Source organism: Chiloscyllium plagiosum, chromosome 22 (genome assembly GCF_004010195.1).
Source record: "Chiloscyllium plagiosum isolate BGI_BamShark_2017 chromosome 22, ASM401019v2, whole genome shotgun sequence".
NCBI lineage: Eukaryota > Metazoa > Chordata > Chondrichthyes > Orectolobiformes > Hemiscylliidae > Chiloscyllium > Chiloscyllium plagiosum.
In genome coordinates, this window is record NC_057731.1 from 7,534,013 (window position 1) to 7,560,351 (window position 26,339).

General features: G+C 42.4%; 1 protein-coding gene across 2 annotated transcripts in view; it reads right to left on the bottom strand.

Moving 5' to 3' along the window:
* The window catches only part of tfam (transcription factor A, mitochondrial), a 31,345-nt gene that overhangs the window by 4,055 nt on the left and 951 nt on the right, over positions 1 to 26,339 (bottom strand). Inside the window, exons 1-6 of one of the 2 annotated variants that reach the window (XM_043712357.1) lie at positions 23,435 to 23,591; positions 20,150 to 20,283; positions 19,213 to 19,283; positions 18,843 to 18,992; positions 13,027 to 13,122; positions 7,877 to 7,933 (exon numbers count right to left, since the gene is read on the bottom strand). In XM_043712357.1, the coding sequence (XP_043568292.1) occupies positions 7,877 to 7,933; positions 13,027 to 13,122; positions 18,843 to 18,992; positions 19,213 to 19,283; positions 20,150 to 20,283; positions 23,435 to 23,478 (552 nt within the window). In that variant the 5' untranslated portion in view covers positions 23,479 to 23,591. Of the gene's footprint in view, positions 1 to 7,876; positions 7,934 to 13,026; positions 13,123 to 18,842; positions 18,993 to 19,212; positions 19,284 to 20,149; positions 20,284 to 23,434; positions 23,592 to 26,339 lie in introns of those variants that run through there. The other variant, XM_043712356.1, reaches the window with a different exon arrangement.

Sequence of the window (26,339 nt, forward strand, 5' to 3'; positions counted from 1 at the left end):
CTGACCTGCTGCGCTTTTACATCTACAGGGTCCCCATCGAGAAAATTAGTCTGAGTCTCATGTAAAGGAGAGCATCTCTGACTGTGCAGCATTCCCTCGGTATTACAATGTTAGCCGAGATTCTGTGCTGGTGTATCCGGAATGGGATCTGAATCCATACGTCTCTGACTCAGAGTGAGGGAGAGCGCGAGAAAAGAATGAAAAAGTGCCCGGTTTGTAGCCAGTGAGTCATAGAGATGTACAGCATGGAAACAGACCCTTTGGTCCAACTTGTCCATGCCGACTGGATATCAGAAATTATTTTAGTCCCATTTGCCAGCACTTGGCCCATATCCATCTAAACCTTTCCTATTCATATACCCATCCAGATGCCTTTTAAATGTGGTAATTGTACCAGCCTCTACCACTTCATTCTATACATGCACCATCCTCAAGAGTCAAAATGTTGCCCCTTAAGTCCCTTTTAAATCTTTCTCCTCTCACCCTAAGCCTTTGCCCTCTAGTTTTGGAATCCCCTACCCTAGGAAAAAGACCGTGACTATTCACTGTATCCATGCCCCTTATGATTTTATAAGGCCACCCCACAGCCTCAACACTCCAGGGACAACAGCCCCAGCCTATTCAGCCTCTCCTGCGAGCTCAAACCCTCCAACCGTGACAACGCCTTTGGTAAATCTCTTCTGGACCCTTTCAAGTTAAACAACATCTTTCCTGAGAGATTGGGCAGAAGTGGTGTTTAGATTCAGTGCCCAATCTGAGCTCAGCTATACGTTTGGGTGAGGTTTGTAAACAGCTAACAGCAGATACAATCATACGCATGATGGCAGTTTTCTTTTTAATTGGACCCTCCCAACAAGTCACCTCAAATCAGATATCCAGTTTAGTATGTAAACCCACGAGGTTGAGATCAGTGCATAAAATGTGTCAATGAAAAAATAGGAGCAGGAGGCAGTCATTTGGTGGATCCTGCTCTCCTATTCAACAAGATCAAACCATTTATGACTATGGCCTGAAGTCCATTTTGCTGGGTGCTTTCTTAGCCCCCCTAATCGTGATTGCCTGTACATTTAAATAGAACTCTGCCTATATCAGTCTCAAATATATTCGATAACCCAGCCTCCAATGTTGCCTGTAGTAGCAAATGTCCAGGTTAGAGAGCCAAATCCATGAGAAATTCCTCATCTCAGTCCAAAGTGGCAGTTCCACGGCTCTTTTGACCCTGCATAAGCCCCAATCCTGTCAGACAAGTCGAGTTAAAATTGGGTTAAAGCCTTTTGGAATTTGAGACTACAGGGAGGTGTTGTTGCAATTATCCAGGGCCGTGGTGAGGCCACACCTAGAATATTGTGAGCAGGTTTGGGGGTCTCCTTTTCTGAGGAAGGATGCTCTTCCTCTCGAGGGAGTGCAGAGAAGGTTTCCCAGGCTGATTCCGGGGATGGCGGGGCTGATGTCGGAGGAGAGATTGACGAGGTTAGGATCGTTTTTGCTGGAGTTCAGACGAATGAGGTGGGATCATAGAGATGCATAAAATCCCAGCAGGAGAATGTTCCTGATGGTGGGTACATACAGGGAGAATGTTCCTGATGGTGGGTGTGTCCAGAACCAGGAGTCACAGTCTGAGGATACAGGGTGGATCATTTAGGACAGAGATGAGGAGACATTTCTTCACCCAATGAGTGGGTGAGCCAGTGGAAATCATTACCACAGGAAGGAGTTGGTGCCAAAACGGTGAATGTATTCAAGAGACGGCTAGATATAGTACTTGGGGCGAATGGGACCAAAGGTTATAGGGAGAAAGCAGGATGAGGTTATTGAGTTGGACCATCAGCCATGATCATGATAAATGGGGGAGCAGGCTTGAAGGGCCGAATGGCCTCCTCCTGCTGCTATCTTCTATATTTCTATAAATTTGCATGTGGCACAGTATCTCTTCAGGCAGCTGTGGCGTTTTATAAGTAATGAACATCATTTTGATTGGGGGCAAATGAGCACTCCGTATCATTTCATAGATTAAACGTACCGGTAAGACAAGCTCAAATCAGATTCTGTTTCACCGTGGACGTACTCCAAATCTAGCAGCTTGTCTGCTACCACCTCTGTGCTTGAAGGTAACCAAAGTCCACGAATAATACTGGGAGTGAAAAAGCAGCAACAGTTTCGCCACCAATTCGAATAAAAAGATTAAACAAATCATTTTGAACCCAGCGTCTATTACAATTTGATTAAAATAAAAACTCGTAATACTTAAGCGCACAGCCACTCTTGCAAAGTGTGCTCATCAAAAGATGCAATTTGTGTTCCAGAAAGGAAACACTTTGATAAAGACACTGTTTGGAAACGCTTGTTGATCAGATCGGTCTTGCTTGGCTTGTAGCTGGTGGACTATCATGAGTTCCATGGTAGAGTTTTTAAAGGAAGGCCATGTAAGCGTATAGAATCCCTTTGAAACATTATCCACCAAGAAGCGAGTGTATCAATAGGTAAGGATCTGCACCAACTTTAGGAAACAAATCAACGCACACCCAACATTTAAGAAGATTTTTCTCGGATTCTCAACAACCTGACAACTGTACAAATGGAATAATAACAGGCACACACTAAGCCTATATCAATCCAAATGAGTATTCTCAAGAATGAAAATGCATAGACTCCCACCAATTAGCAATTAAAATTTGCTTTGCATCCTTAAAAAAATCCAGTAAAATTTGAACCTATTATCACTTATTAAAAGTAAGGACACTTATCAATGAACAAGCAATAAAATTCACATGGTGAAATTTTCTTCAAATACCAGCATCTAATTATAGTTAAGACTCTGACACAAATATTAAATACTGTCGAGAAGTGAAATTCTAACTTCAGTTGCCCCTTTACCAAAGCTAAACTGAGCACCATGGACATAAATAGACAACTGAAACTGAGGATGCTGGAAACTGGAAAAAACCCCAGAAATATCTGGAAAGGTCTGGCAACATTCATGGAGAGAAATCAGAGTTAATGTTTCGGGTTCAGTAACCCTTCCTTTTGGGAGCATTTTTTTGTCTTCCCGTATATGTTGAAGGAGAGACTGGAATATGTTAAGCATTGCTCACATTCAACAGTCACCTCTCTCAAAGTGGCATAATTGATGAGGAGATCCAACACTAGAACAGCTGCAAGAACTCAGCTTTCTATAAACTGAAACAGCAAGTGTTTGCCAACCGAAATCCCCTGCAGTCAATAAAGTTCGAGACAATACAGATATCATCACCACTGAGACACCCGGGTCTGCGTTCAGCAAAACACTGGAGCACAAAAGGAATTTTCACCAGCAACGGGGGCCACCACATACTCTGGATTCAAAGGAGAACAATCAAACGCTAGTGACTTTTTTCAAGATAGTTCCACAATTGTACAGGGGAAAAAAAATTCTTCTTAAAATCAATTTGAACGCATTTGCCAGTGTGTCCAGTTTCTCACAGTCAGTCCTGTCACTGAACTCTCAAACAGCCAATGTTCTGGGAAAGACAAAGAACATGCTTTCAAGAAACTCTGAAGCTTGCTACCGAATGTCCAGAATGAAGATGACCATCCGTCAAACCACCTTGTATCTCAATGCCTAAATGATGAGGCAGATGAATCATGAAGCAAGGAAGAAAATGGATCCTGCATTCCAGATCCCACCACCTTAGAGGACAACTTGCCCCATGTGCCCAAAGCACTCTTGGTCAGGAATCAGTCCTGTGGGGACCCATGACAGTAACAAGTCGCCCTTCGTGGATGTCATCTTTGAGATTTTCTCTTAGTGGAAAGTTATTAGAAATAGTTCTGACTCAGACTCTCTACCCAAATATGCTCAATCGTCATGTTGGCTCTAGAATCAAAGCTTTATTCTACATTATTTTTCCACTGTTTAACACTCAATAACAGCAGATTGCTAAAGGAAGAATATACAGATTGCTACTGTACAGTACGTCAACTCTGAAGGTAGATAAACTAATTGAGTTTAGATTTATTCACAGATGAACACCTGCACAAAAATAAAAAAAAACAGCAGAATACCACATAACCTTACACAACATGTGAATTAGTCTGCCTTATTCTTTCACGAAAAAGTCAGAATTCTTTCCTATTCTTTTTAAGAAGTTGTTAATAACTACTAGTTTTAAACTCTGGAGTTCTTAGTCATCATATCCGTTAGCATGTTTGTAACACAAATGCAATCTTTATAATTGTACTGTTGTCTTCTTTGACAAGCAAATTATTTTTCCTTAGAAAATCGGGCAATACAATAGTTTTTACCACTTGACTGGACATTCATGCACTGTACTGAGGTTCTCTAATTTTGGATAAGACGTGAAGACAGCAGTGTAAAACAATTCTGTTTATATGGCTGGGAAAGGTGTAACATGAATAACCCCTAGTACTTGAGCGATCTCAAATTGCGATTAACTTGAGATTAAAAGCTCATCAGAGCTCAGAACTAGAGACACTTGGATTCCATCTGGAGGCTTAATTTAATTCAAGGTAATTAAATGAAATATAACCATGCTCTCAAAACAACAGCACTTGTCTAAATATTTGTTGCTGAATTGTTTGCTTCTTTCAGAGCAATTAAAAGCTTTGGTGACTTTTTTTCAGGACACTGACCCAAACAATGTCTCTCACCTTACTTACACGTCACAAACACACTACTTCAACTAACTTTGGAAGGGCATTGGTGGCTGATGGAAGATGGTTGGGGTTCACAACAAAATGTGACACAATAACGCAGTGGAAAAATCTTTTGTTGCAAAAAGTAACTTGAGGATCAGGACCTTCATTTCATTTGGGCCTTGTGTGTAACTGAACCTCAAAGGATCCAGGAATGTCAGATCAGCCCATCGGTTTTACAATCCCAACATTCAGACTTATCCAATGTTGTGAATCCACCACTTCAATGCAGATGAACAATGTCAACCTGAGTAAATGCAAAGTCATGACAGGGCCCAGTGTTGCACAGTGGTCATGTCCCCACTTCACGGCAGCAGTCCCAGGTACAGGTTCCACCTGTTACAGCATAACATCTCTGAACCTATTGGCAAAGTCACTGTATAATTATCTAAAGCCCAGTTTACAATCATTAGCAAAACCTTTCTGAAATTCAAACATTTTAGGAGTGATCTATAATGCTGAGAGTGGTGACGTTTTCCCTGAAAGGGTCTCCGCTTGCTAACTACTAGCAGTAGCAATCTTCCTCAATGTCAACTAAAAACTACAAGCTGGATTTTGCTGTAAGAACACAAGTTTCCTTCAATTCTAACAAACCTACATATACGTCTGAATTCATTTAATTTTTCCCCTTCATACATCCTTCATTAGTTGAGGGTGTGATGATGTGAGAGCTATCGCTCAAATCCTTTTCAAATGTTCAGAAAGCAAATTTATGAAGTTTCAAATTATTCTACGTCACATGTGGCCAATCAGTCCCTTCCTTTAACTTGTTGGACAGGGCAAGAAGGTATGTTCCCAAACTGCTCTCAATGCCCGATCATGGACGTCAACTGAAAAAAAAAACAAATGACTAATCTGTTCCCCTCCATCTGCACTCCTATTTTGGACTCCACGCCCTTCAAAATGCCAAAAGCCTGACTTCCCAACAGCCGCCAATTTAAAACCTTGACCAAAAGTTGCTCCGAATAATTTTTAACATTATAGGACAAATGATCTCTATTCAGATCAAGTCCTAACTTTGTAGGATAGCACGCATCCTTTTATGCAGACAAGTACTGACTGTACCCACCCTCCGGGCTTTGAACATAACACCTTTGCTCGCAGCCTGTTAGGGTACAATACTGTACAATTTATTGACTTCAGGCTTTTCTTGACCACATTGGATCAGCTTTGATCACACTATGCCGTAAAACTTGGCATCATGGAAGGTAAATTCACTGTTTGTCAGGAACTGTTTAATGAATTTAAGGTCTTTCTTCACTTCTAGTAATTCTGAATTGCCATGACCAAAAAGACATTCATAAATCTAATATGTTAGTCAAATACTTGACTCGCACCCACTTGTGTTTGTGATTTATTAATATTTTGGGTTCAAATTACAGAAGTTGAACATTTCCTGTTTCAGACACACTGTGTCACTCTTAAGAAACCCAGGGATCCTTAAACTCTCCCTCAGGAGCCTTAGCCACTCAGTCACTGAGCACTTTCAAGAATGAGATCAATTGATTTTTTTTCAGATTCTAAGGGAACAGGAGGATCATGAGTGCAGCAAAGTGGAATGGAGGTGAAACATCCATCATATTACCGAGTGGTGAAGCAGCCTTAAGGGAACAACTCTAATCCAGTTCCTACTTCTTATATGCTTAAGACAGTCTCAATGACTGTTAGTTTGTGATAAGTGGTTAGTTGGTTTCATGCTGAAGGTCTGTGGTTACTGCACAGTGGATGGACACTCTACAAGCCCACTTCACATCAAAGCCTCACAGCCATCAGATAGGAGACTCGAATCCCACTGGCTGGCACCAGGTTCAAATCCAGGTTCCAGATGTGAAAAGGCTAAAGTGTGGCTCACAGTTCCTTTTCTCTACTTAATTAAGAAAGAGAGATGGAAGAAAGCAAAGAGAAAAGGCAGCATAAAGCAAAAAATGGATCAGAAACGATGCTGCAGCACAAACCTCAGCCTAAATCCTCCAATATGATGGGTACTCAATGTCTCAACTTTAGTGATTGACACCCCTTGGTCCCCTGAGGAAGTCTCAATGTACATTGAAGCAGGTGACTTGCACAGGACAGTTCAACTTCTGATTGACAGTTTTACCTTGCCCAGACTGCGACACGATTCCCCACCACAGCGGGGTCAGACGTTCACAAGACAGACTTGGGCCGTTTGTCTTACACGTCCCCTGCCTTTTTACAGATTTACATCGGAGCTTGTCCTGGTCGGTGTAAAAGCTGTTTAGGATCATGGCCTGATGTCAATCAGCTGGAGTGGCAAAGCTTCGAGAACATGGCAATCCCAACATTCTGCTCACTGTCCAACATCTCGCCCATCCAGGCTCACGGTGCACCTACCACGCCCATGTTCACAAACCCCTGATCCCAACAACATTCACTTGCATTCTCCTGACTCCCTCCACCCTCTCCCCAGGTCTGATCAATATTATAGACTCCCTACAGTGTGGAAACAAGCCCTTCGGCCCAACAACACATCAACCCTCCGAAGAGGAACCCGTCCAGACCCGTTCCCCTACCCTATTATGCTATATTTACCCCTGACTAATGCATCTAACCTACACATCCCTGGACACTATGGGCAATTTAGCATCGCCAATCCACCTGACATGCACATCATTGGACTGTGGAAGGAAACCCACACAGATACGGGGAGAATGTGCAAACTCCAAACAGTCGCCAGAGGTTGGAACCGAACCCAGGTCCCTGGCCCTGTGAGGCAGCGGTGCTAACCACTGAGCCACCATGCTCAGAGGAATCAGCGTGGTTGGGAATTACACAAGCTGGGGGTGGAGAAAAGGGTGAATCTTGTTGGGGTGGAGGCGGAGTATTATTTGGAATGATGGGGGGGCAGAGTAGGAGAGGGGTGTAGTAACTGAGGCTCTACACCTTCGAAGGGAAGAATGTCTGTTTCAAAAACAGTGCATGCATGTCAATGAACTCACAGCAAACCTTAGTGGGTGTAGCTACAAGCCAGCCTATTCTAATCACTGCTAGATACAAATTAGATACATACAAGAAGGTGCAAAGGCTCCAGTATCATATGATACATGAGCTGTCTAAATCAGTTAGTCGCAGGCACACCATTGGATGGAAGATCTGGGCCACCAAATTTATTAGGAATCACATCCACAGTAATTTAGGCTTAATTGCAAATGAGAATGACACCTACCTGCTTCTGCTGATCAGACTGCCGGTGCCACTCATCCTGCAGGTTTTTCAGCTTTGCCTAAGAAAAATCGTAACATGCTAAATTACTTATCAGAGCGTGGGGAATAATTTCAAGACAAACAAAACATGACAGAACACAAAAATACGTCCACCTCTGGCTTGCTTCCCCCCTGCAAATGAGGATAGAGTAACAAACTTCACAAATCTCACTCGTTCAATTCACTTACAACAAGGAAATATCTATAAGCTACCTGTCAAATTAAATCCAGCAATTCACAGATTCATCACCAGTCTGAAAATAAGTGTTTTGGTTAAGCTTTTGGAGAGTTATTTGCTATAACTAAGTGAAGAAGGTTACCTCAGATTACAACGGGATCTTGATCAAATGGACCAATGGGCTGAGGAGTGTCAGATGGAGTTTAATTTAGATAAATGCAAGGTGCTGTATTTTGGAAAAGTAAATCAGGGCAGGACTTATACACTTAATGGTAAGGTCCTAGGGAGTGTTGCTGAACAAAGGGACCTTGGTGTGCAGGTTCATAGCTCCTTGAAAGTAGAGTCACAGGTAGATAGGATAGTGAAGGTGGTGTTTGGTCTGCTTTCCTTTATTGGTCAGAGTATTGAGTACAGGAGTTGGGAGGTCATGTTGCGGCTGTACAGGACATTGGTTAGGCCACTGTTGGAATATTGCGTGCAATTCTGGTCTCCTTCCTATTGGAAGGATTTTGTGAAACTTGAAAGGGTTCAGAAAAGATTTACAAGGATGTTGCCAGGGTTGGAGGATTTCAGCTACAGGGAGAGGCTGAACAGGCTGGGGCTGTTTTCCCTGGAGTGTCGGAGGCTGAGGGGTGACCTTATAGAGGTTTACAAAATTATGAGGGGCATGGATAGGATAAATAGACATAGTCTTTTCCCTGGGGTCAGGGAATCCAGAACTAGATGGCACAGGTTTAGAGTGAGAGGGGAAAGATATAAAAGAGACCTAAGGGGCAACTTTTTCACACAGAGGATGGTACATGGAATGAGCTGCCAGAGGAAGTGGTGGAGACTGGTACAATTACAGTATTTAAAAGGCATGTGGAAAGGTATATGAATAGGATTAAAGGGACTAGGAGACAGTAAGGACTGCAGCCACTGGAAGTTGACGTGAGGCTGGAAAGCACAGCAGGTCAGGCAGCATCCGAGAAGCAGGAAAGTCAACGTTTCAGGACAAAATCCTTTGTCAGTACTGGAGAGGGGGAGTAAGCCCAGAAGTATATGGGGCTGGTGGGGTTTAGATGGATATGGGCCAAATGCTGGCAAATGGGACTAAATCAATTTAGGATATGTGTTCATCATGGATGAGCTGGACAGAAGAGTGTGTTTCCATGCTGTACATCTCAGATTAGATTAGATTAGATTAGATTAGATTAGATTACTTACAGTGTGGAAACAGGTCCTTCGGCCCAACAAGTCCACACCAACTCGCCGAAGCGCAACCCACCCAGACCCATGCCCCTAACATTTACCCCTTCACCTAACACTACGGGCAATTTAGCATGGCCAATCTACCTAACCTGCACATTTTTGGATTATGGGAGTAAACCGGAGCACCCGGAGGAAACCCACGCAGTCACGGGGAGAATGTGCAAACTCCACACAGTCAGTCGTCTGTGGCGGGAACTGAACCCGGGTTTCTGGCGCTGTGAGGCAGCAGTGCTAACCACTGTGCCACCATGCCGCCGTCTATGACTCTAACTCAACCTTGCCTGATGGAGTGCACCATCAGTTACTAAATGAATGATGGGGATGCGAAAGGCACTGGCTACTCCAATGTTTGTTAGATATCAGAATAGTGCCAGATGATTGAAGGATTACAAATGTTACACACACCCTCACAACAAAGTGGGACATGGTAACAAGAGGGTGGAATAAATCCAACCAATACAGGTCAGGCATCCTAATAATGGTGCTGAACAAATTAATCCGAGGTAAAAATAAATTTCACTTGGAAAAGGACATGACAGCCAACATAGATTTAGAAAATAAGTAAGTAATACTTGACTCACTTCATTGAGCTGTTGAAGTAAATTGAGAGGATTGATGGAAGGAGTGCTGTTGACGATGTGCATACAGAGTTTCAGAATATGTTTCACAATGTATACAGAGTGAGCTTGGAGCAAATTTGAAGTCCCTGGGGTTAAAGGGGCAGTGATGACAAGTGGCAAGATTTTTCAGTGATGAAAAAGTAAGGAGTAGCAAAGAAAAGGTGAACCAAGAAAATGTTGCCAGTTACTGGTGTTGGAATCGAAGCTTTTTGTAACATATATTAATGGATTTGGGCATGCAGGTAATAATTTCAAAATTGCAGGTCAGAAATCTAGTCAATAGAAAGGAAGATTAGGAAACTTGCTTCTGTATGTGTATTTCTCACAACGTTTGACAAAACCTTCACATTCAATTATTGCTCAATTCAGCTCAATCTCCTCCAACCTTTCAATTGTAACCTAACAATATGGAGTCATCGAGATGTACAGCACCGAAAGAGAACCAACTCGTCCATGCCAACCAGATATCCTAAATAAATCGTGTCGCATTTGCCAGCACTTGACCCATATCCCTCTAAACCCCTCCTATTCATATACCCATCCTTTTAAATGCTGTAATTGTCCCAGCCTCCATCACTTCCTCTGGCAGCTCATTCCATACATGCACCATCCGCTGCATGAAAAAGTTGCCGCTCAGATCTTTTTTAATCTTTCCCCTCTCACCCTAAACCTATGTCTTGCAGTTTTGGATGCCTCACCCCAGGGGAAAGACTTAGCCTATTTGCCCTATCCATGTTCATGATTTTATAAACCTCTATAAGGTCACCCCTCAGCCTCCAAAGCTCCAAGGAAAATAGCCTCAGCTCATTCAGTCTCTCCCTATAGCTCAAATCCTCCAACCCTGGCAACATCCTTTCAAATCTTTTCTGAACCCTCCCACGTTTCACAACATCCTTTCTATAGGAGGGAGACCAGAATTGCATACATTATTCCAAAACGGCCGAACTAATGTTCTGTACAGCCGCAACATGACGTCCCAACTCCTACAAGGTGTGAAACATATAACACCACCTGGGCAGCAGAATAAGTAACAGAAAAAACTTCAGAGATTGCGCTGAATTGATCAGCATAAAAGTTATTATTTTTTACTTGAACTAGACGGGGAAGACATTTAGAAAAGAAAAACAGGTTTTCTCCCTAATGGCAGGGCAATAACAACGAGATGGGAATCAGATTTCAGAATGCAAGCCCTTCATGAGTTTCACCGACAGTGTGTATTGTCCTTCCATTCCAAGATTCAACCAGTTCCTTTCAAATGCAAGATAACAGCATAAAATCTCTCCAATTTGCAAGATAACAGCATAAAATCTCTCCAATTTGACTTTCAAGGAATGGTGTTTTAAAACATACTATATGAGGAAAAACTCTGAAAGGGTTAATACAACATGTTTTGGGAGCTCTCTTTTACCAGAGGAAGCTTACAACTAGTGGTTAGGCTCAAATTAATGAAGAGAGTTGTTTGGACTGAAGGCGCGACGGTTAGAGGCCCACAGATAACAGGCCTGGGAGAAATGAGCAATAGCTAGTGGCCCAAAAGAAAACTAATTTTATTCAGTGTTGTCCCATTTATTATTACTTAAGATTAGAAAGTTAAGGAGTTCAGCAGTTCACAAGCAATGCTGGTTCCCAACAAACAACTGAGATTTGCTCGTACTCAGTGCCATTTGTCTCCTTACTGAAGATTCAACATTAGGTGTAAAAGTTGTCTTAATTATTCAAGCATCTGCAAAGGTGTTAAGGAATCTTTCTGCATGAAATAAAATCCAGTGTAAAAATGATGGTGCTGTTAACACCCAAACCAGAAAGGTGGTTTAGCGAAATGTGCTGCTCAAAGTTTAACAAGTTAATTGAAGGTGTGAGGAAGCTAGATATTTAGACAGATTAACCTGATAAGAGCCAACATATAAAGCATATAACTCCACAACATGGCACCTAAGAAGAGAGTAGACAGAATTTAGAATTCAGATACATTCCTGAAATATTCTTTCAGTCCATAGAGCGGAGACCTACTGCCATAGTCAACAGAATAATCACTTTCACATATGTTACCGACTTCAACCTCAAATAAACTGTTTGAAAATAAATTCTTAAGGTATTCCTGTGTTATCACTCCCACCTTAACAAATCCTCAGAAATTAATGGTACCAATTTCACCGTCAGATCTTTTCTCAGACTGCACTGACTATTTTGCACTGTTTTGTTCAAGATCACCATACACTGTTGGAAATCAATGCCAAAGTCCACAGCTTCATAGGACAACACGATAGGATAATCAAATCGCTATGCCTTCAGAAATATATACAGCATTGAAAAAGCGATGATAAGCACTGAAACCAGAAAGACATTTTTAACCTATCAAGTGGAGGGAAAGAGAGTTGGGTGTACTTTATTTTTTAATTCATTCATGAAATGAAGGTGTCGCTGGCTAGACAGCGTTTATGGCCCATCCCAGAGGGTAGTTAAGAGTCAACCATATTCATAGAAACATAGTGTCCCGACAGTGTGGAACCATGCCATTAGGACCAACAAGTACACACTGACCCTCCAAAGAGAATTTCACCCAGACTCATTCCACTACCCTATTACTTTACATTTCCCTTGACTATTGCACCTAACCTACACATACCAGAACACTATGGGCAATTTAGCATTGCCAAATCACCCGACCTGCACATCTTTGGATTGTGAGAGGAAACTGGAGCACCAAGAGGAAACCCACACAGACATGGGGAGAACATGCCAACTCCACACAGACAGTCGCCCAAGGCTGGAATTGAACCTGGGTCACTGGTGCTGTGAGGCAGCAGTACTAACCACTGAGCCACCGTAGGTTCAAATAAGGGTAGCTGATTCCTTCCTGACAATCAACAATGGATTCATGGTCACCATTAGAATCTTAATTCCAGATTTTTACTGGCAGTATTTAAAACCAGGCCCCCAGAATATTTCCTTGATCTCTGAATTAACAGATAATACCACTGGGCCATTGCCTCTCATACAAGAATAGTGCCTGAAATAATAATTTGGGGGTCACCAGTATTACAATTATTGTCGTCATTTTTACCTGCGAAGTTGCCCCTTTTGCTTCCTCAAAGTTTTCGGCCATGAAGATATTGAAGGCTGTCCGAGGTCGTTTCGGTTTCCCCAAAATGGTAAGTTTCTTCAGAGAATAAAAAAATCAGAAGGGAGTATCAGTTCTTAAATCATATTGAACAGGTTCATGTAAAAATAACTAAGGTGAAATATAGAATCACAAAATCCCTACAGTGTGGAAACAGGCCCTTCAGTCCAGCAAGTCCATACTGACCCTCCGAACAGTATGCCACACAGACCCATTCCCCTACCCTATTACTCTAAGTTTACTCCAGACTAATGCACCTAACTCACACATCCTTGAATGCTATAGGCAATTTAGCATGGCCAATTCACCTAACCTGCACATCTTTGGATTGTGGGAAGAAACCGGAGCACCCAGAGGAAACCCACGCAGACACGGGGGAGAATGTGCAAACTCCACACAGGTAGTCGTCTGAGGCTGGAATCGAACCCAGGTCCCTGACGCTGTGAGGCAGCAGTGCTAGCCCCACGCGAGTTTCCTTATTGTACATCAAAACTAGACAAATGTTCTTCGCTGTATTGGCAAGCACCTACCTGTGAACACACAAGAGCTGCCTTCAGAGTGAACAGCAGAGCTGAGAGACACATCATCACCGTTACACTATATACAGGGGTGTCTGCTTGCTCTCTGTAAGTCGCCAGTATTCCAGTGATTAGATTAGATTCCCTACAATGTGGAAACAGGCCCTTCGGCCCAACAAGTCCACACCGACCCGCCGAAGCGTAACCCACCCAGACCCATTCTCCTACATTTACCCTTTCACCTAACACTATGGGCAATTTAACGTGGCCAATTCACCTAACCTGCACATTTTTGGATTGTGGGAGGAAACCGGAGCACCCGGAGGAAACCCACACAGACACAGGGAGTATGTGCAAACTCCACACAGAGTCGCTGAGGCGGGAACTGAACCCGGGTTTCTGGCGCTGTGAGGCAGCAGTGCTAACCACTGTGCCACCGTGCCGCCCACAAAAATAAAAACACCAGTTAAAAAGGCCAATAACAGGAATGATCAAAGGGACACAGAAGGGAAAATACAACATCAATAGAAACTACAGGAGGTACAGAAAGAACACAGAGGGAGGGAAAGTTTACATCTGAGAAAAATTCTGATGATTCAAATGAAAGATCTTGCATCTACATTACTGTCTACAATTTAAAAAGGAAGTATTTTCTCTTGTTAAATCAATTACTCTGATCTACATTATTCACAGGGAAGATATCCTGTCTCTATTTGGCTTCTGTTAAACAAGGCCAAAATTAGCAAATCTAACCCTATTATTGGGTAACAAAGTAGGTATGGATAAAGGCTGGGACTCAGACTTGTCTCCCTATAACCATCAACTAGGCACTCCAACATTGAAACAACCGACTTTTCCAAAAATGTTTACTTCAAAGCAAGTTTCTTATAAATACTCAATGTATAGTAAAGCATCCAATATATCAGACCTGTAGGTATTTCAAGTAACACTGGTTCTCAAGATTCAACAACTACATTTTTGACAATGAACTTAATATGTTACACATGGGTCAAACTCCACAGCTTTCATACCTAGCAATGCACTCTCAGATTTTATCACGAGCACTTCAGCGGTTTATATCCAATTAAGGTTTTCGCAAAGAACAAATAATTCATTCAACTATCTGGAAAAAATGCCACAGAACCTGACTCCTCCAAATCATTGAAAAACGCCAGGTATCTTTTTAAACAGAACTTGGCACTCATCCTCATAACTGGGCTGACAGTAATGACTTTGGGTGGGAAATCATTAAGACAAGCTCTGGTACATGCATTCAGAATTTCACATTAATAGCACTGAATGAAGGTTCATTTATATGAACAACAGTGGAAGTGACAGGGCATGACAATATTCCACTCAAATTTCAATTGTGCTTTCAACACAAACAGCACAACATTTTATGGAAAAACATGCTACCACACCATATTTTATAGTCCATCACAATACAATGCTGATTTACTATGGCTGAAGACTGCTTTCTCATCTTGTCAGTGTGCTTTGTTGATGTGATACTCCAACGAGCGTGTAAATGGTCTTCCAGCATACATCCTGATTTAATACTCCCTCGGCAACTTATGGCTACTGTGTATATTGCTGATTTAATGTCTGCAGTCGAGTAATTTAATATACTCCCCAGAGTATTTTATGGCCTAGTAGGATGCATTGCAAAGAACATACAGCAGTATATACAGGACCACAAAACCTGTTATAATCCACAAAGGCCTCTTCCCATTCCATCTGCTTCATCTCAACTTTTCTATTCCCTTTTCTCTCGAGTCCTCTTACGACGTCCTTGCCAAAGTATCCAAACTAATTGTCACTTCTACATTCTAAAACATGTTCTGAGAATAATGAAGCTTTCCTTGTCGGAATTATTAGTGACCATCCTGTATTGATGGTTTGTAGTACCCTGGTTTTCTAGATTGATAGCAGGAATGACCGAGTTGCACTGGAAGGAAAGGTCGAGCAGGCTGGACTTCTATCTACTGGAGTTCAGAATAGAGACAAGGGAGGGACTGAAGCATGCAGGACCCTGAATGCTCTTGATAAGCGAAATGCAGAGACTTTGAAACACTGCTTCAGAAGGCAATGGAGGCAGAGTCATTAATATTTTAACACAGTAATAGATTCTCATTAAGCAAAACAATCAAAGGTTAACGGGGTTGAATATGGAAATACAAGCAGATTAGCCATAATCTTATTGACTGGGAAGCAGGCATGAGGGGCCAAATGGCCTGCGCCATATGTATTCAATTCCTCCACAGGGGAAACATTCTCTGCATTTACATTGCCCAACAAATTCATAACTTTACACACCTTCACCATGCCGTCTCCTAATTCCCTCTTCTGAAAAAAAACCCAACTTGTTCAATCTTTCCATGCTCCAGTATCACTGCAAAACATTCGTAACTTTTTCACCCCCTCTGTGTCCTTTAATGCAGAGCAGTGACCAGAACTATGCACTGTACTCCAAGTGAGGTATGTGGAGACAAAACTGTTTGCAGCAATTGTGGACGGCACGGTGGCAAGCACTGCTGCCTCACAGCGCCAGAGACCCGGGTTCAATTCCCGACTCAGGCGACTGACTGTGTGGAGTTTGCACATTCTCCCCGTGTCTGCGTGGGTTTCCTCCGGTTTCCTCCCACAGTCCAAATATGTGCGGGTCAGGTGAATTGGCCATGCTAAATTGCCCGTAGTGTTAGGTTAAAGGGGTAAATGTAGGGGTATGGGTGGGTTGCGCTTCGGCGGGTCGGTGTGGACTTGTTGGGCCGAAGGGCCTGTTTCCACACTGTAAGTAATCTAAGTAATCTAAGCAATGTGCAGTATACTGCTGATGTAGTAGTCCCCAGAGTATTTTATATGCAAGGCAGGGCAGGTGACTGAGGTGTCAGTGGGGGAGCACTTTGGGGCCAGTGACCATAATTCTACAAGTTTTAAAACAGATGGAAAAGAATAGACCGGATGTAAAGTTGAAGTTCTAAATTGGAAAAAGACTAATTTTGGAGGTATGAAGCAAGGACCTTCAAAAGCTGATTGGGTTCAGATGTTCGCAGGTAAAGGGACAGCTGGAAAATGGGAAGTCTTCAGAAATTAGATCACGAGAGTCCAGTGACGGTATATTCCGGTCAGGGTGAAAGGAAAGACTGATAGGTGTGGGGATTGAGGAATTGAGATTTTGGGTTAAGAAAAAGAAGGAAGCATATGTCAGGTATAGACAGGAGAGATTGAGTGAATCCTCAGAAGAGTATAAAGGCAGTAGGAGCATACTTAAGAGGGAAATCACGAGGACAAAAAGGGGACATGAAATAACTTTGGTAAATAGGGTTAAGGAGAATCCAATGGGAATTTATCAATACATTAAGGACAAGAGGGTAACGAGAGAGAGAATAGGGCTGCTCAAAGATCAGCAGAGGGTAACGAGAGAGAGAATAGGGCTGCTCAAAGATCAGCAAGGCAACCTTTGTGTGGGGCCGCAGGAGATGGGGGAGATACTAAATGAGTATTTTGCATCAGTGTTTACTGTGGAAAAAGATATGGAAGATATAGAATGTAAGAAAATAGATGGTGACATCTTAAAAAAAAAATCCATATTAGAGAGGAGGAAGTGCTGGATATCTTGAAATGTATAAAAGTGAATAAATCCCGAGGACCTGATCAGGTGTACCCTAGAACTCTGTGGGAAGCTAGAGAAGTGATTGCTGGGCCTCTTGCTGAGATATTTGTACCATGAACAGTCACAGGTGAGGTGCCAGAAGACTGGAGGTTGGCTAACATGGTGCCACTGTTTAAGAAACATGGTTAAAGAAAAGCCAGGGAACTATAGACCAGTGAGCCTGACAGCAGTGATGGGCAAGTTGTTGGAGGGAATCCTGAGGGATAGGATTTACATGTATTTGGGAAGGCAAAGACAGATTAGGGATAGTCAACATGGCTTTGTGCGTGGGAAATCATGTCTCACAAAATTGACTGAATTTTTTGACGAAATAACAAAGAGGATTGATGAGGGCAGAACCGTGGATGTGATCTATATGGATTTCAGTAAGGTGTTCAACAAGGTTCCCCATGGGAGACTGGTTAGCAAGGTTAGATCCCATGGAATATTGGGAGAACTAGCCATTTGGATACAGAACTGGCTTGAAAGTAGAAGACAGAGGGTGCTGGTAGAGGGTTGTTTTTCCGACTGGAGGCCTGTGACCAGTGGAATGCCACAAGGATTGGTGCTGGGTCTTCTACTTTTCAACATTTATATAAATGATTTGGATGTGAACATAGGAGGTATAGCTTGTAAGTTTGCAAATGACACCAAAGTTGGAGGTGTCGTGGACAGCGAAGAAGGTTTCCCCAGAGTACAACAGGATCTTGATCAGGTGGGCCAATGGGCTGAGGAGTGGCAGATGGAGTTTAATTCAGATAAATATGAGGTGCTGCATTTTGGAAAAGCAAATCTTAGCAGACTTATACACTTAATGGTAAGGTCCTAGGAAGTGTTGCTGAACAAAGAGACCTTGGCGTGCATGTTCATCGTTCCTTCAAAGTAGAGTCACAGGTAGATAGGATAGTGAAGAAGGCATTTGGTATGCTTTCCTTTATTGGTCAGAGTATTGAGTACAGGAGTTGGGAGGTCATGTTGCGGCTGTACAGCATGTTGGTTAGGCAACTTTTGGAATATTGCCTGCAATTCTGGTCTCCTTGCATCGGGAGGATGTTGTGAAACTTGAAAGGGTTCAGAAAAGATTTACAAGGATGTTGCCAGGTTGGAGGATTTGATGCTATAGGGAGAGGCTGAATAGGCTGGGGCTGTTTTCGGGAGCGTCGGAGGCTGAGGGGTGACCTTATAGAGATTTATAAAACCATGAGGGGCATCGATAGAATAAGTAAATAAAGTCTTTTCCCTGGGGTGGAGGAGTCCAGACCTACAGGGCATAGGTTTAGGTTGAGAGGGGAAAGATGGAAAAGGGATCTAAGGGGTGACATTTTCATGCAGAGGGTTGTGCATGTATGGAATGAACTGCCAGAAGTAGTAGTGGAGGCTGGTACAATTACAACATTTAAAAGGCATTCGGATGGGTATATGAATAGGAAGGGTTTGGAGGGATATGGGCCAGGTGCTGGCAGGTGGGACTAGATTGGGTTGGGATATCTGGTCGGCATGGACGGGTTGGACCAAAGGGTGTGTTTCTGTGCTGTATATCTCTATGACTCTACGGGCCAAGTAAGACACAGTGCTGATGTTGAACCTACTCGTTTTTTCCTCATTGTTCTCCGTTTCGCCAGTTTCTGTCTCCTCTCTTCTTTCAAGCTAGCCAGTTGAGCTGGCGTGAGGTTCGCTTTGAAGGCTGCCAGTTCCACTTTATATTTCAATTTGGCATCACTTGCTGCTAGTTCATACGGCTGCAAAAAAAGAAATCAGTTATGTTCTCAATTACTCCAATATGCTCCCAGGTAAACAAAAGGCAAAAGATCCTTTTTCAAAAACAAAAAATGAGCTGAACAACAGCACTGAGCAAAAAGGATTTGGTTTTAAAGAATACTGACAAATTTCAGGTATATATGGCTTTTAGGCCATTTCAACCTGCAAATCGCTCCAGAGCACTAAATGAAAGGCACTTACTTGTTTCTGATCTGGTGTTAGCTGTCTCCATGCGTGAGCAATCTGCTTAGTCTTTTCTGACAACTTTATATCTGCAAAAGAGTAATATCTATTATACAAGGTCAAATGGAGAATAACTTTGTGGTACTGGCTCGGAACAGCGAGACAGTATTAAAACAGAACTTCTGCCCTCCATGCAACCTGAAAGTTAGACCCAGAATTAGTTAGACCCTTGATTGCAGAATTTTTAAATTGAGTTCAAATTCCACCATCTGCCATGGCGGGATTTGAACTCTGGTCACCAGAGCATTTCTGGATGTCCTCCATGAGTTTCTGGATTAATAGTCTCGGGATAAAACCACTAGGCCATTGCCTCCCCATATTGCAATATACTGATAGTCCACACTGGTCTGGTGGACTAAAAACTGCCCAATATACTGGGTCTAATTCTACTAAGCACATCAGAATCACCCAAAGATAAAAGAATCCATGGTAACTCCAAGATACAGACTGGGTACTTTCTTCAAATACCATTATAAGGCTCCAAGTGAAACACCAACATACAGAAATTATGACAATTAACAAAATGAAAGGAAAGGACATGCAGCTCAACATATAGCACCTTTCACAATCTCATAACCAATGAAACACTTTTGAAACTAGGTTGCTGTTGCTACCTGATGAAACATCAAAGTTAATTCACACACAGCAAGATCCCAGCATGATAATTATCAGATCACCTGATTTTCTTTACAAAAGTGTTGTTGATCAAGGCACAAATATTCACCAAGATATGATGTTCAAATCAAAAAGAGAAGATGGAGATATAAAATCAAGACAGGAATCAGAGAAAAAATACTTTGCGCGATAAAACAGTTGCAGGGACACAATCTCAAATGGTGACGCTCACCACATCCTTTCTTACTAAAATGATTTACATTTACAATTTATTTTTTACCTGGGCTTTGCTTAAACAAATTCTGTTGCTGTTCCACCACATAGCGCAGGTAAGCACTGAGGGGCCGTTTCGGAGGGGCTGACGGGGTATTATCCAATGACAATCTTCTTATTGCTGTACACACACCACTGCAACTGCAAAAATAAAAGAAATCCCATTACAATTCGCCGTCAAACTGCAATACAAAATCAATGAAAAAAATCAAAAACATAAAAAATGCTACAAGGAGGACAGAAAGGGAGGCAAGAGAAGAGGGGGAAGTGGCATTTTTGATTAGGGATAGCATTACAGCTGTACTGAAGGAGGATATTCCCGGAAATACATCCAGGGAAGTTATTTGGGTGGAACTGAGAAATAAGAAAGGGATGATCACCTTATTGGGATTGTAGACCCCTAATAGTCAGAGGGAAATTGAGAAACAAACTTGTAAGGAGATCTCAGTTATCTGTAAGAATAATAGGGTGGTTATGGTAGGGGATTTTAACTTTCCAAACATAGACTGGGACTGCCATAGTGTTAGGGATTTAGATGGAGTGGAATTTGTTAAGTGTGTACAAGACAATTTTCTGATTCAGTATGTGGATGTACCTACTAGAGAAGGTACAAAACTTGATCTACTCTTGGGAAATAAGGCAAGGCAGGTGACTGAGGTGTCAGTGGGGGAGCACTTTGGGGCCAGCGACCATATATCTAAGTTTTAAAATACTGATGGATAAGGATAAACCAGATCTAAAAGTTGAAGTTCTAAATTGGAGAAAGGCTAATTTTGACAGTATTAGGCAAGAACTTTCAAAAGCTGATTGGGGACAGATGTTCGCAGGTAAAGGGATGGCTGGAAAATGGGAAGCCTTCAGAAATGAGATGAGAGTCCAGAGACAGTGTATTCCTATGAGAGAGAAAGGGAAGGCTGGCAGGTAAAGGGAATGTTGGATGACTAAAGAAATTGAGGGTTTGATTAAGAAAAAGAAGGAAGTGTACGTCAGGTATAGACAGGATAGATCGAGTGAATCCTTAGAAGAGTATAAAGGCAGTAGGAGTATACTTAAGAGGGAAATCAGGAGGGCAAAAAGGGGACATGAGATAGCTCTGGCAAATAGAGATAAGGAGAATTCAAAGGGGTTTTACAAATAGATTAAGGACAAAAGGTTAACGAGGGAGAAGAATAGGGCCCATCAAAGATCAGCAAGGCAGCCTTTATGTGGGGCACAGGAGACTGGGGAGATACTAAATGAGTATTTTGCATCAGTGTTTACTGTGGAAAAGGACATGGAAGATATAGAATGTGGGGAAATAGATGGTGATATCTTGAAAAATGTCAGTATTACAGAGGAGGAAGTGCTGGCTGTCTTGAAACGGGTAAAGGTGGATAAATCCCCAGGGCCTGATCAGGTGTACCATAGAACTCTGTGGGAAGCTAGAGAAGTGATTGGTGGACCCCTTGCTGAGATATTTGTATCATCGATACTTACAGGTGAGGTGCCAGAAGACTGGAGGTTGGCTAACGTGGTGCCACTGTTTGAGAAGGGTAGGAAGGACAAGAGAGAGCTATACAGAACCAGTGAGCCTGACCTCGGTGGTGGACAACTTGTTGGAGAGAGTCCTGAGGGACAGGATGTACATGTATTTGGAAAGGCAAGAACTGATTAGGGATAGTCAACATAGCTTTATGCATGGGAAATCATATCTCACAAACTTGATTGAGTTTTTAAAATTAATAACAAAGAGGATTGATGAGGGCAGAGCGGCAGATGTGATCTATATGGAATTCAGTAAGGCGTTCGACAAGGTTCCCCATGGGAGACTGATTAGCAAGGTTAGATCTCATGGAATACAGGGAGAACTAACCATTTGGATACAGAATTGGCTGAAAGGCAGAAGACAGAGTGGTGGTGGAGAGTTGTTTTTCAGACTGGAGGCCTGTGACCAGTGGAATGCCACAAGGATTAGTGCTGGGTCCTCTACTTTTCGTCATTTATATAAATGATTTGGATGTGAGTATAAGAAGTATAGTTAGTAAGTTTGCAGATGACACCAAAATTGGAGGTGTAGTGGACAGTGAAGAAGGTTACCTCAGATTACAATAGGATCTTGATTAGATTGGCCAGTGGGCTGAGAAGTGGCAGATGGAGTTTAATTCAGATAATTGGAAGGTGCTGCATTTTGGGAAAGCAAATCTTAGGAGGACTTATACACTTAATGGTAAGGTCCTAGGGAGTGTTGCTGAACAAAGAGACCTTGGAGTGCAGGTTCATAGCTCCTTGAAGGTGGAGTCACAGGTAGATAGGATAGTGAAGGTGGCATTTGGTATGCTTTCCTTTAACGTTCAGAGTATTGAGTACAGGAGTTGGGAGGTCATGTTCTGGCTGTCCAGGACAGAAGGATGTTGCGAAACCTAAAAGGGTTCAGAAAACATTTACAAGGATATTTCCAGGGTTGGAGGGTTTGAGTTATAGAGAGAGGTTGAATAGGCTGGGGCTGTTTTCCCTGGAGTGTCAGAGGCTGAGCGGTGACCTTATAGATGTTTACAAAATTACGAGGGGCATGGAAAGGATAAATAGACAAAGTCTTTTTCCTGGGGTGAGGGTGCCCAGAGCTAGAGGGCATAGGTTTAGGGTGAGGGGGGAAAGGTATAAAAGAGACCTACTTGTATGGAATGAGCTGCCAGAGGAAATGGTGGAGGCTGGTACAATTGCAACATTTAAAAGGCATTTGGATGGGTATATGAATAGAAAGGGTTTGGAGGGATATGGGCCGGGCGCTGGCAGCTCGGACTAGATTGGGTTGGGATATCTGGTCGGCATGCACGGGTTGGACTTTAGGGTCTCTTTTCGTGCTGTACATCTCTATGACTCTGTGACTACCGTGCAACTTGATGTATACCTCTTTAAAAATCCCTAAAATGGGCACACTCAATCATGATTGCGACACACAAAAGACAGATGGTTTAACAGTTTCTATGGATACAAAAAGAATATAGACAAGGTAAGCAAATTCTAAAGATCAAAGAATTAAATTATCTCTCTCAATAGTAGTTTGGTTTCTAGCACTGTGCCATGTTGTTTGCAGGGTGATGGTCAATTCAGTGGGTGGACCTAGATATCTAAAGTTTTGTGGTTTTCCATCTTTATTCCACATGGATAGAGAGAGAGAGGGAAATGGACGCTTTCAGTTTGCAGGTTCTGGATGTTTTCCTCTCCTGTGATGCATTGAACAGCCACAGGGTTGTCATCAGGCAGCATTTCCTCAACTCAGAAGACTCTCCATACTGCCCAGTCTTAAATTTACCTCTTACTGCTTCCAAAACATTGTGCTGCACAGCTCAGAAACATGGAGAACTTGATTTTCTCTTTGCAAAACTCCCCTGGTGCTTTTGGTTATATAGCAGTCCAGTTGCCATTTCAGTTTACAGCCCAAAGAAAAAAAAAGTCGTCTCTTGCAGGAATTATCCTCAGTATCCATGATAATGTTTGTTCTGCAATCAAAATCACAGAATAGATTTTCTGGTCACTAGCATATTGCTGTTTGTGGAAATTGACTGTTGAGCTTCCTGGGTTGACAATAATAATTACACTTCTAAGAGTATTCAACTGGCTGTGAAGTACTTTAAGACAGCCAGCCATCATCAGAAGTACAACGTAAACGCAGTGCCCTTTTATCACACTAGGTCACTTTGCACTGATTGGCACCTCCTTTACCTTCTTGTCAGCAGATTGGCAATGGTCATTTGAATCAAGCATTTACAGTATTTTGTGTTAAATGGAAACATCTTTTGAAGAGTGCAATGCTGTGAATAAACACTAGATGCCACCAGACAACTTCAGTTCAACTCTAGAAGCAGATGGAAAGAGAGTCTTCTTGTGACATGCATTCAAACTGCTGCCCCTTGAGGTGCAACATATTCAATGATGACAAAAAAAAACAAATGCAGATAGAACTTCAAATACAGACAGAAAAATAACTGTATACACAGCAGGTCAGGCAATAAAGAAAAGGAAAATCATGGGTTCTTTCAGATAAAGATCGTTCCTACGGTTGGTATTGAGAGTATTTTCTGCTTTTACATCAGATAAGGATATCTGACACAAACCGACAGTATAAAGGTATTTTTCTTTAATCATTCTGTTCAGACATATTATGATACACCTCCAGAGCAAGTGGGATTTAGATTAGATTAGATTCCCCACAGTGTGGAAACAGGCCCTTCGGCCCAACCAGTCCACACCACCCCTCCGAAGAGTAACCCGCCCAGACCCATTTCCTTCTGATTAATGCATCTAACACTATGGGCAATTTAGCATGGCCAGTTCACCTGACCTGCACATCTTTGGACTGTGGGAGGAAACCGGAGCACCCAAGCAAACTCCACTACAAAATCCTCCAAGCTCTGAAAACTAAACTGCAATTAAACAATTGACATAAAAGTGTACACTTGGGGAGGTGATAGTATTATCACTTGAGTTTTAATTCAGAAACTCAGGTAATGTTCTAGGGATACAAATTCAAATCTTGCCATGGTGCAATTTTAATTCATTTAAGAATCTAGAATTAAGGGTCTAATGATGACCACGAACCCACTGTTGACTGTTGGGAAAGGACAGGAAATCTGCCATCCTAACCTTACATGTGACTCCAGACCCAGAGCAATGGGGGATGACTCTAAACTGCTCTCTGCACAATTAAGGATGGGCAATAAATGCTGGCCTACCCAGAGACACACATCCTGTGAGTGAATTATAAAAAGGCACAGGCTGGGGACAGGTCTTGTGGCGCAGTGGTAGAATCCCTTTGGGCCAGGAGGTCTGAACTCAAATCCCAGCTACCCCAAGGTGTCATAAGGTGCCCATACAGGGTGATTAAAAATGGCTATACAGATAGGGAACAATCAATAGGTAATTACTTGTGAGTATATGAGAAACATTTTTTGACCGTGATGGTGCATTGTAGAGTTAAGAGCAAGCCAAATCACATCTCATTTTGCAAATAAATCAAAAACTTAATAAAGATTGATTTCTGGTCTCCTCTGCCTGAGAGAGTTTAACCTGTTATTGCCTCCTAAGGCACCCCAAGCACAACTAGTTTGCACAGGGAAAAGGAATAAGTGGAATCAAACTGAGAAAAGAAAAGACCAAATTATTACTCCCACTATTCCTCACAATGGAGAGAATTTTAACTATTCATTCACCACAAATAAATTAGCCAACTGCAGGAAATAGTTGTTCTGCTGTAAGTGACACTCAAGGCCACCATTTCTTTCCCAATTCAACAAAAAATGAAATAAATGGAACCATTCAATCCAAACCCCAGAATTGAAGTCGAGAGATCCAGGTGATCGACTGCATTAGTCATAGTCAACATCAGCTTCCGCTAGGGTCCGGTTTCCAAGTCCAGCAATAGACAATCTATTTCAGCAAAACATTCATGATTTTCTCCCTTTCTGCAATCATATTTTGTCCTGGTTTCTCGGCCTCATCCAAACCAAAGCTTGGGAACACACAAATGTGCCTAACGTATTAGTTTGGAATTACATCTGGGATTTGGGTTGGGGGTGTTTGAAAACTAACGAAGGCCATGTTTGATGCAGGTTCAGAGGGTGAAAGGTGAGGCGTCCTTCCTCCAGTTGTATGGTGGCTGGGATTCGGCGGAGGCCCAGGACTTGCATGTACTTGAGGGCGCTGGAGAGGGGCTTGAAACGGTCAGCCACAGGGCGGTGGGGTTTGAACACTGCAGCATTCTACCAAGCATTTTGCTAAAGCAGCAGTCCGAGTTAGGATACATTTTTAAGTATCACAATTAAAACCACCTCACGTATTTACTTCTGAGGTTTTCAATGCACTACAGTTCCTGTTTCAAACGCAAGCAACCGGAAGGATTAATCCCATTTTTGGAGAATTGAGGGCCAATGGAATGCAGCGTGACACAAGGAGGAAAGAGATTTTCAACTGTATCCTCACTGGACAGGGATAGGTTTCGTTTTGAGGGGAAAGTCTTGGCGGGAGTGTGTGAGGGCGGGAAGAAAGAAAGGAAGGATTATTCTTTTATTAGCCGAATGTTATGGGGGAGCAAACAGAGGATTGTTTTCTTTGAAGAGGAGGAAGGAGAATGTGATGTGGGTTTTTTTGAGGGAGTTAAGATGATAATTTTATGAAAGGGAGCAGTGATGGACAGAAAACGGGGGTGGGGTGGGGTGGGG